This window comes from Berghia stephanieae, chromosome 6, assembly GCF_034508935.2.
Source record: "Berghia stephanieae isolate SIO BIC M18660-M18661 chromosome 6, UCSD_Bste_1.3, whole genome shotgun sequence".
Lineage (NCBI taxonomy): Eukaryota > Metazoa > Mollusca > Gastropoda > Nudibranchia > Aeolidiidae > Berghia > Berghia stephanieae.
In genome coordinates this window covers 66,388,871-66,400,739 of record NC_088365.1, presented here as the reverse complement: position 1 = coordinate 66,400,739, position 11,869 = coordinate 66,388,871, and the positions used below count along the sequence as shown (strand labels likewise).

The 11,869-nt window shown below is 38.2% G+C and overlaps 1 protein-coding gene across 1 annotated transcript; it reads left to right on the top strand.

The window, feature by feature from the left end:
* Positions 1-1,952: 1,952 nt before the first annotated feature.
* Positions 1,953-11,366, top strand: LOC144975918 (uncharacterized). Its single transcript, XM_078920105.1, has 5 exons — positions 1,953-2,150; positions 6,653-6,742; positions 7,703-7,925; positions 8,620-8,853; positions 9,699-11,366. The coding sequence occupies exons 2-5, from the start codon at positions 6,663-6,665 to the stop codon at positions 11,364-11,366; spliced, it is 2,205 nt and encodes a 734-aa protein (XP_078776231.1). The 5' UTR covers positions 1,953-2,150; positions 6,653-6,662.
* Positions 11,367-11,869: the final 503 nt, after the last annotated feature.

Here is an 11,869-nt window from a genome sequence, read left to right as displayed (position 1 = left end):
TGTCTAGGGGGGAATTTTGTTGTGTCCTATCAGTAGGCGCCAATGTTGTTTCCGGATGTGGGTTGCGCATTTGTGTATTATTTGTGAATGTGTGTGTATTGGTGTGTGGGTGTGTGTGGGTGTATGCAAACTGGATGTGGTGTAGTTTTGAAGGAGGTGTCGTCTGGGGTAGTGGTTGTATCATAGGGTCGTGTAGTGTGTATTGGACAGTAAGTATATTTTCCTGTATAAGTTTGGCGTTTTGACTTTTTTTTTACTATATGATATTTCTCTTCTATGCATGGGTTGCATATAGATTTAAAAAAAAAAAAACCCCAGAGAGAGATAGAGAGAGAGAGAGAGAGAGGGAGAGAGAGAGAGAGAGAAACAGAGAAATAGAAAGAGAGAGAGAGAGAGATAAGAAGAGAGAGAGACTTAGAGAGAAAGAAACACAGAGAGAGAGAGAGAAACACAAACACACAGAGAGAGAGAGAGAGAGAGAGGGGGGGAAACACAAAGACTGAGACACAGAGAGGGAGAGAGAGAGAGAAACACGGAGACAGAAACACAGAGAGAGAGATATTGTGTGAGAGAGAGAGAGGGGGGGACGCACATACAGAGATATAGAGAGAAACACAGAGAGAGAAACAGATAGAGAAACAGAGAAAGAGAAAGAGAGAGAGAGAGAGAGAGAGAGAGGGAGAGACATAGAAAGGGAAACACACAGTGAGAAAAACATACCCATACAAACACACACAAACACACACACACACACACACACTGACCTAGAGATAGAGAAACACAAACGAGAGAGAGAGAGAGAGAGAGAGAGAGAGAGAGAGAGAAGCAGAAAGATAGAAATAGATTGAAAGAAACACAGAGAGAGAAAGAGAGCAGAGAGAGAGAGGTAGATAGAGACAGAAACAGAGAGAGAGAGAGAGAGAGAGAAACATATATAGAGAAAAACACAGAGACAGAAACAGAGAGAGGGGGGGGCACAGGAGAGAGAGAGAGAGAGAGAGAGAGAGAGAAACAGGGGGGGGGGAGAGAGAGAGAAACATAAAGAGAAGAAACACAGAGAGAAAGACATAGAGAGAAACACAGAGAGAGATAGAGATAATCACACACACACACACACATACATGCACACACACACACACACATAAACACAGAGACAGAAACAAACTCACAGATATATATATATATATATATATATAGAGAGAGAGAGAGAGAGAGAGAGAGAGAGAGACGGAGAGGAGAGATAGAGAGAGAAACAGAGGAAGAGAGAGACAGAGAGAGAGAAAAGTACATAGAGAGAGAGAGAAGCAGAGAGAGAGAGAGAGAGAGAGAGAGAGAGAGAGAGAGAGAGAGAAACAGAGAAAGAGAAACAGAGAGAATTAGAGAGAGATGGAAAAAGAGAGTAAAGAAAAGTCGTTAAAGGGAGGAGCGAGAAAGTAACACATTTAATGACATACATACCTTTTCTTAAACAACGCTCGCACATAAAATACTTAAACACACAAACAGAGAGAGAGAGAGAGAGAGAGAGAGAGAGAGAGAGAGAGACTCACACACACACATGCTCATTCTCAAACATCCACACAACACACATACATGCACACACGTGTGTTCACTTCGAAAACACGCACATATTAAAAAAAAAACTACATGTATAATATGTTTTCAAAACACAAAAACACAAAAATACATACACTCATAAACACATAAAAACACACAACGAAATCTCTAGGCAAGCAGGTGCTAGAGAGGACTCCTGCACTGTATGTGTGAGGTGAGGTAAGCCAGTAGATAGGTCAAGTCAAGCGACTGTGATGGCACCAATGATTCCAGAGCGTCAGTCTTTACCACCACCAGCTGGCCTACTCCAGACATCACTGCCTCACAGATTCCATGTATAAAAACCAAATCACCTGCCGTTTTCCCAACATAGCCACCCACCTACTAACCGAGCATTGAATCACTCTGTTGACATCTAATAGTTACTTTCAAAAATCGCCGTACAAGATCTTCATCTCATCTCATCCTTCCTTCAAGTAGCCAAATGTTTCTTCCATAGATGTTCCAAGCCCAAGTAGATTTGGTTACATTGTTGAGCTGTTGTATATTTTGATCTTCCTTTTGACGTGAATTCATCTCCCATTCTGTGCGCAGTGAGTAGCTTTTTAGTATATAGATAGTAACATCCCTGCTTACTTGATTGTCTAAAAATGTGTATTTTTCATCACGAGAATAATAAAAAATATTCACCTTTGCAAGTGATCGGTTTATCCTTATCAAGGTTGAATGCCTTGACATGATCATTAGATATCAAGAAATGCTGTGACATAACATTTTTAGAATAGCTCCCATTTGTGCATCGCTTTTAAATAATCCCAACTAATAATTCAATCTATTATACATTTTTAATGTATCTATTTATGTCCCTGTAACGTGTGACACATTTTTCATTGTATTTTTATGATATATATATTTACTTACATATAGACTTACGTATAGACCTGTCGCTAATATTTGTATGTCATGTTTTCATATTTCCTTTTATTTTAAAGCGCATAGAGCCTTCCAACGGGAATATGCGCATTGTAAGAGTAATTTATTCTTTTTATTAATATTAACTCTTCATTCTTTGGCATTTATCATTGCCTTTATTTCATTTCCACCACGATATATTGAATTAGAGTCGCTATCTAATCTATTTGGCTTTGAAGACGGAGCCCAGAATCTCTAGGTTTGCGTATTTTTTGTAGAAGCGGGCAAGTCTGCATGTGTGCCCCACCGTCTCCAAACGGTAATGATAAGCCCCATGATGTGTGAGTATTGAGTATATATCACATTTATAAATTGACACTCTGGTAAAGGAAATGTATTGTGGCGACACCTGGCGATTCTTTCATTTCTTTGTATTTATTAAACGAGTTATTTTTATCGTGCCAAATAGCACTACGAGCTTGCTCATTTTATTTAAAAATTGTACTCATCATTTTTATTTATTTTTTAATATTTTTTAAAACTCATTATTTATTATTTAGTTATTTATTTATTTATTATTTTTAAGGTCAATATCCCTATACTGTTTACTGTGGTATTTAAAAGATGGAGATTAATCCAAACTGGCAAAGTGACGACAAACATTGAGTGTCTTCCATTCCTGAGGTTTAAAAAAAATACTACGAGCTTGCACGATAAAAAAAAAAACGACGAGTTTGATAAATACAAAGAGATGAAAGAATACGTTTATTCCATCCATCCAAGTAAGATTCTTAGATACCTCGTGACTATTCGTATGTTAGTGGTGCGTCTATTAGAAATAGGCTGTATTTTTCTCCATCTGCTTGAATAACAATTTACCCCCACCCCCTCCCAAAAAAAAAAAGGAAAAACGTTGGATTTGTATTCATATGCACCAAAAAATTCTTTTTAATTGCCAACCAGCTGCCTTTTAACCATATTTTTTAAACCAATGAAATGAGCGAAAATATTTTGCAATCGTTGAATATTTTTCTTTTTATCAGGCCGTTCAAATCATTATTACGTAGTTACTAAGAAATGATAGGGTTTTCCCGGGGAGGGGTGGGATAATATAGGATGCTTACGCTCTTGCCTTTTGGAATCCCGGACGTGTACGAGCTTGCGAGTGCGCGTTGGGAACAAAGTTCGAATTTCAAAACGCAAGAGAGTAAGAAATGTTTTATTCTACCCCTCAAACGATTCCGATTTCGTCATCTCTGAGTAAAAGACATGTTCAAAAATGTGTAAATGATACTTCTTTTTTCAAAAATCTAATTTTAGTGAAATTCAAGGTTTGATAATTTGACGTCACAAGTTATTATCGTAAACTTGATATCATTACGCGTCACTATTTGGGGGGAGGGGTGGGATAATATGCATTTTTATATTTGCCTTTGTTTAACTTGTGAGTGATGCTCAGTTTCAGCCAAGCTGAAAGTAGCCATCGTTAACTTGGCATCGGGTGACAGCCAAGTACTTGAGGTGACTTTGGCAAAGGCTCATTGAAATGGGACCGGTATTTTAATGTAGTGGCATATTGTTTTCTATTGATGCATTGCGTTAGACAAAAAACAAACTCACAACATCCGCCACCCGGATCTAGCGTACCAATACACAAAACTATGTATAACATTATAATCTGACTGATAGAATTTAGTGAGACCTTCTCATAAAAATGGCTGGCCAAAAACAATAACCGAGACCTGAGTGGCTTAAATTTAGTTATTTCTTTAGGTTCTATTGATGCTATGCGTTTAGCTAAAATATCACAGCCGGATACAACTTGTCAACTCACAAAACTAGTGGATGTGTAAAATCTCGAGTTACAGTTTCATCTGTGAAAAATCTCATGGTCTTTGCCTTTGTCTTCGATCCAATTACATTCTCCAAGTTTCTAAATCCTACCATTTCAGGAATAAAGAAGCAAAGACAAAATACGCATCTACCCTGGACGTTGATTCTGTGTGATGGTTTTTTGGTGCCGTCTGACTTGGCGGCCGAGACAAATTAAGTTGTTTTCAACCGTTGACGGAGTTATTTTCTAGAGGGTGTATGGATTAGTCCCCGAATAAAGCGCGTAAACTAATAGAGAAAGTCTTCATTTAGGAATGAGCTGAGTCTGTATCGAAGTCAACACTGCCTTGCCAGAGAATAAAGTACTTCAATTATAATCAATAGAGAGGTTTCTCCATTCCCAACAAGCTGGTCCCGTCATCAGATCAACCTCATTGGTCAGCTGATGTTTGCGCCGTATTGAATTGAACATTGAATTTTTGTCGTAAGATTGTAGGTGTAAACAAAATCTCCCCTACCCCCCAAAAAATTGAATTAAATCTAATATTCCCATAAAGAAAATAATAAATGTCGAAAGCAATTCATTACGATTTGAATTCAAAGTACGTGATTTTCCTTAAGTTGAAATGTTTATATAGACTTGACCTCGGGGTTAAATTGTGTCTTTGTGAAAGACCTCTCTATCTGTTATTATATGGTAAAATATTTACTTTCAGGATGATTTGACTGTAATCTTTGGGACGCGAAGTGTTGATTTGTGTGCATACCAGGTTTAGTCAATATCGGAGACTTTCGCTTTTATTTCACACGCTTATTTCTGGCACTGTATGATGCACATCTGTAAAATTTATCTCTTATACCTGTCGAAGATATCTTTTTGTTGATATAGGTGTATCCAAGGTATGTATGTGTTTATTAACCGTGGTTCTAATGATTATCTCCCCATGATCTTTCTATTTATCACTCCTCGTTTTACCACTATTTCTCATTCTTACCTTCATCTCTTCCGGTCTCTCTCTTTCTCTCTCTATCTCTCTCAATCTGTCTCACTCTCTCTCTCTCATTCTCTCTCTCTCTCTCTCTCTCTCACACACACACACTCCCTCTCAATCTCTATCTCTCTCAATCTCTCTCAATCTCTTTCTCACATTCCCTAGTTCTCTCATCTCTCTCTCTCTCTCTCTTTCTCTTTCTCTCTCTCTCTCTCGCTCTCTCTCTCTCATACTCTCTGCCTCTCTCTCTCTCTCTCTCTCTCTCTCTCTCTGCCACAAGCATACACAAACACATGTGTATGTAACAGACAGAATCAAAAGGAGTGTTTACTGAGATCTTACAACAGTAGTCTGAATTGGCGGAAAGGATTAGAGTCTCAGGTGAATAACGAAGTGTACGACAAGGTTGTGTTCTATACCCTTATCTTTTCAATACCGGTAATTAAAAAATATTCAAGATGTGAGGCAAAGAGGCATTCTTAATGAGACCATTCTTGGTTTTTTTAAAGACTTTAGATAACGTTTATAAGTTCTCAGGAACTTATTTTGCATTCAACTCAAGATTTTTAACACCGGATATTGGTATTTGTAATGGATTGAATCTCAAACTATTGGGTTTATCCCTGTTATCGTGTTAGTTTTTCAAGTTTATTTTATTTTATTATTTTCGCCAATAATTTACGACATTTGATGACAACATTCATGCAAAAGAGAAATATAAAATGTAAATTGTTATTTAACCCAAGATAAAGTCGGCAGTGACATTCATTTCAGAACAGACACACACATGCCTTACACTGACAACAACAACAAAAACAATTCACCTTACCTTTATTCTTCCTGAAAAAATTATTTCCCTTCAAATTTTACATCAAGGCTGCAGTCTCTGAAGAATTTTGTGGTCAAAATGTTATTTTGTGTTTCTGAAATGTTTGATATTCGACTGGATTTTAAACCTGATCGATCAGATAATTTCAAAGTTAAATGATTTATCAATAGAACACGTTGAGATAAATGTTTGTATGGGAGTGAGGAGGTTTAAAGCTTGAACCTTTCAATAATGTTATTGATGGCAAGTTTGGATGTTGGCGTAAAAATAAAATGGCTCTGTCATGAGATGAGAATTATGGTTGGCCGGCAAGTTGGTGGTTGGTACCGTTATATTGTCTGGGATAGGGAAACTATGGTTTTAGTAGTTTGACATGTATAAATCATGGATAGATGACGATGATGGTGATGATGATCATGATGATGATGATGATGATGATGTTATGGTGGTGGTGGTAGTGCTGGTGGTGGTAGTGGTGATGGTGGATAACACCATTATTAACGTTCCATAAACGATATTTCTATTTTAGCTCAACCAAAATGGAGGAAGACAGAGAGCCACTCTATGAGATCGCTTCACCACTGGGAGATTCGTACCCCTGGCTTACATCCCTTAACAAGTAAGTAAAATCTGTAACCCATCTCCTCAACACGGTATTACGTCGGGATGACTAACACGTTGGAAATTTGTCAGGTTTTAGGTTTACGAAGGCTATATATTGTGGAATGCGATAAATTGTCTTCTTATAGATAGCGTATCTAACAAAGGATAGAGTTCGTTTCAACGCAACAAAAACCGGGATAAACCACCGCTCCACATGACAACTGGCTTTAAGGGTCTACGTTTAAATTGTGACTATTGTCTCAGAACGGCACGTTTTTATGACTAATCGCTTGAGAACAATATAAGATATGTAGAAATGAATCAGATACAAAAAGGCAATTTAAAGCCAAAAGCATAAAAAATATGACATGGTGGATTCTGTCGTTGTAAAATTCTATATTCATTCTCCTCAATAAAACATTTCAACGCATTACAAGTCTGATATTTTTGGTTATAAATTCAATTTTCACTTCTTAGTCATCTTGACATCATACCGTTTTTGGCCGATGGGTCACATTGTGAAGCGCATTGAGTATGGTTGACTCGAGGAAATGATCTATAGTAATGTTTATATTTATTGGTATTGAGTGTTGAATAGATTTCAGTTTCTCGTGTCTTAAGAGACAATACATATTCGACTTCGGAAGACAACTCCACGGTGATTTTGGTGGGGCATGGCGATTTATTTTCTGCATTTAACATCTTATATTTTTCGCTGACTCATCGTTGAATCCTTTCTCTATGTTATGAACGGAAAATGATTCACATAAATGTTAAGAAAGTGAATGTGTCGATTCAATGCAAGTACTCCCACTTCATTCTCATATATTCACTAACCGGAAGATTGGCACACAACCCGTGTGCTGCAAGCTAAAATTGTCTGTTTTCGATGGGAACAAATTTGTTGTTTTTGTATATAAAAACATCACGAAGTGTAATCAATCTCATAATACAATAATATTTATTGATACTCCAGGTTCAACAACAAGTACAGCAACCCCACGATAATTCTGGTCGGCATGACTGTCAACTTACTGGCGGTGGTCGTCTACTTATGCTCCCCCCTCCGACGTTACACGACTTCCGTCTATCTCACCGCCCTGTCACTCACCAATTTTGTCTGCCTGGCTATGGTCGGGATGAACTGGATCAATGAAAACAAGGATCAACCGTGGCAAGGGATTCCCGTTGCTTTGTCGGTAAGGAAAGCAAATTATTCTACCATAAAAAAAAGAAGATAAATTAAAGGGAGTCGTCAAATAGAGTGCCATTTGCTAAAGTTCGAGAGAAAAAAGTGTTTATGAAAATGTGCCAGTATTTTCTTTGTCTGGCACCTTTTCGAAGATTATTTTAGTTCTTTATCTCACACCAGTGCCTGCTCTTTATTTTGTCACTTTGGTGTCCAGCGTGGCCACATAGAGACCGGATTTTGGGGCCATATTTGATGTTGTCCTGGACAAATTATTAATTTGTAAAGTTTAATACCTTATATCTAATTATTTTTGCTTTTCAAAATTACGATTTTTGTATAGTTCAAGTTGACAATTGGATACAATAGTCTGATGTCACGTCGCCCAGCAACGGCGAGCAGCGTGGTTCTAATCAAAGAAAATTGGTACTTTTATTCTTCATGCTGGCTAGAACTTTTCATATGTCATGTGATCAGAATGTATAAAAGTCAAAACATGATCCTTTTTATAATGCTTTTCTCCTCTGGATACACTTTATGCCCGTCCGAGAAATATTTCATAAAGGCGACCGCCATTGTGCCGATAGTTTAGAGCCAGTTACTAAGTTACTATGCGTCATTACGAGGGAAGTGACGTCATGAGTGTAGAAGCCAATTCTGATTCAATTTATCAATGATATTATTGTTGTTGTGTCTTATTCTAGGACTCCATATTCCAGCACCAGGGCCTGTTCCACTTTTTAGTCTTCATCAACCACGTCTTCAATTTCCTGTCCATCTGGTTTGTTGTGGCCTTCACCGCAGAGTTGTACATCTCCATGTACCATGCGAAACTGCACAGATCCATAAGGAAACCAAAGACTGCCGTACTGATTTCAATGTTGCTAGTTGCCATAGCGTGCTTCATTAATGTGTACTCTTTTCTGCATAAACCCGGGGTAGGTTGTAATAGGTCTCTCTCTCTCTCTCTCTCTCTCTCTCTCTCTCTCTCTCTCTCTCTCTCTCTCTCTCTCTTTTTTTTTTTTTTTCTTTATCTCTCTCACTCTCTCTCCGCCCCCTCTCTCTCTCTCTCTATCTACGAGTATATATCGACCTATCTATCTCCATCTCTCTCTCTCTCTTTTTGTCTACCTCTGTCAACCTCTATATCTCTCTACCTCTCTGTATCTATCTCTATATATTTATCTGTATCTCTCTATAACTCTCTATTTCACTCTTTATCTCTCTGTCCCTTTTTATCCCCTGATATCTATCTACCTTTTACTTTGGCCCCCCTAATACATGACATTTATTCTCCGCAATAAGACATCAAAATTTAATCTATTTTTAATATCTTGAACTATAAATTTAAAAATAAATCTTTATTCAAGTTTCACGGACTTCGTGCTAATTTTACACTGTTAGTTTCATATTGTTGACTGTATCATATCTAAATTGAACGATCTATGTGGCCAGATATAATATATGTACTTTTAATCAAAATTAACATCTCCCAGATAAACCAAGCTCAATGAGCTTCAAAGAGAAAGAAAGAGAGTAGAAAGGAAGATATATGTTATAGTGTTAACTCACAACCTATCTGGATGTGACGAAGAAGGTTTTGACGGCTACCTCTTCATTTATGCTACACACAGAAACAGAAACTTAACCTACAGTTCATATTTTTGACAACAAATTCCCTTATCAACATCAGACCCGTTCCGACAGTACACCGTTTAGAGATATTAAGCCACGTTATATACTCGCCCTGTATTTTCATTGCCGTTTCATTTCTCCTAATCAGATTACTTTGGATGTCAACGGAAATTATTCTGTTTTGGCTGAGATCTTGACGTCATCGGCCGACACCATTTTGACCATGGTCTTGCCCTTTGCCCTCCTGATGTACATGAACGTACGGATCATCATAACCCTGACAGCCCTCAGCAAACAACAGGGCAAATGTCAAGGCTACAGCGATTCTCTTAAGAAAAACATCAGCGCTTCCTCGTCGATCTCCGCTACATATCAAATTGCGAGAGTCGTCAAAATGGCTATCCATGATCGGAAACGACTGCAAACCCTTCAGCACCAATCCCAAGAAAAACGAAGGAAGATTTTGAGAGGACCCCAATCTGACCACAAAGTAAGGGTCTCCTCAGAAGTGGGACTGATCGATAAAATATCCAGCGGTTGCCGGGGCGATTTCCACAGGATTCAAGTTGCCAATGAGAGCACAATTTCATTGACCGTGTCGAACAATGGTAAAATGAGTAAGACGCACAAGAGCACGAAGAACAATGTTGACAACACGGGATCTCTAACACACGTTTTTCTTCATAAGGACGAGGTGGACATCAAAAGAGTTCATATAAGGAGAATCTCACAAACGAAAACAAGAGCAAACACTCTTTTAGATACGTCATTTGCTGCTTCTACCAAGTCGAGAAAAATTTACACGAACAAGAGAAAGACTGAGTCGGATAAAGAAAAACAGTCCTACATTAGTGTTTCTCCTGATACAGAGGACAAATCCTTCTCTATAAATCCGGCTCTTGATAGTCTTAAGAAATACATGAAGAAGAAAAGAAAAGTACTTGAGGAGAAAGAAGAAACACCAAGTACATTGAATGATAAATCTAAAACAGGCTGTGATACAAATAATATAAATTCGATTCACACATCAACAAACGATGAAAGCAATGTCATTACCAACGTCGATGATATCTCAGAAATAAAGAATACAAAAAATAATGACGAATGTATCAACTTCAAAAACGTCGAAAGGACAACCTGTGAAGATGAATCGGCAACGTCTAAATCCAGCAATTTAATCACAGTCCTACAAAGAAAAGGTGTCAAGATGGTGATATGTATCGCCGTGATGCATCTCATTCTGAGATTTCCGTGTCATATCATCAGCCTGATAAATCTTTGCCGTGCTTTCTCGACATTCCCGACATTCCACACAAATCAACTTGACTATCAATTTATGCAGCTTTTTCAAATGTTTTACAATCTCCACTTTGGTGTGACATTTATCATATACAGTGCATGCGCAAAAACATTCCAAAGAGCTTTCTGCAGCCTTCCACGTCACATGGCAAGACTTTGTTCTCTCCCCTGCAACGAAATGAGGTCATCTTGCTGCTGCTCTTCCCGACGCTTTCGTGGAGACCGAGAGGGAGAATTTTATAGAAGGCGGCAGTCTCGATCTGAGGAGAATGAAAATTCTCATCTGGTTGACATTTGCATTGCAGAGTTGCATTTATCGCAGGTACCCTCGTTTGCACCAGACTTTAAGTATATTTCACCGCCATGTTTATTGAGATGGGATTCATCGCCTAGTGTGTCAGTGAGTCAAAGTAACGATAGACGTGGTGAAGGAGGTGGGAATGGTGGTGGTGGTGAGGGCGATGGCGGCGGTGATGGTGGTGGGGGTGGGAGTGTGATGAAGTTGATGAAGATGTAAGCTTATAAATAGATAAGGACAGACGTGATTTGATGTGATAATTACAGCATTTATTACTGACGACATTTTTGATGTGATAGTCACAGCTGTTAATGCTGAGGATAATTGTGATCTGATAATTACAGCAGTTGATGGTAATAACAGTTGAGCTGTGATAGTCACATCAGTTGATGCTAAGGACAGTTGTGATGTGATAGTCATAGCAATGGATGCTAAGGACAGTTGTGATGTGATAGTCATAGTGATTGAGGGTATTAACAGTTGTGATGTGATAGTCATAGCAATGGATGCTAAGTACAGTTGTGATGTGATAGTCATAGTGATTGAGGGTATTAACAGTTGTGATGTGATAGTCACAGCAATTGATGCTAAGGACAGTTGTGATGTGATAGTCATAGTGATTGAGGGTATTAACAGTTGTGATGTGATAGTCACAGCAATTGATGCTAAGGACAGTTGTGATGTGATAGTCATAGTGATTGAGGGTATTAACAGTTGTAATG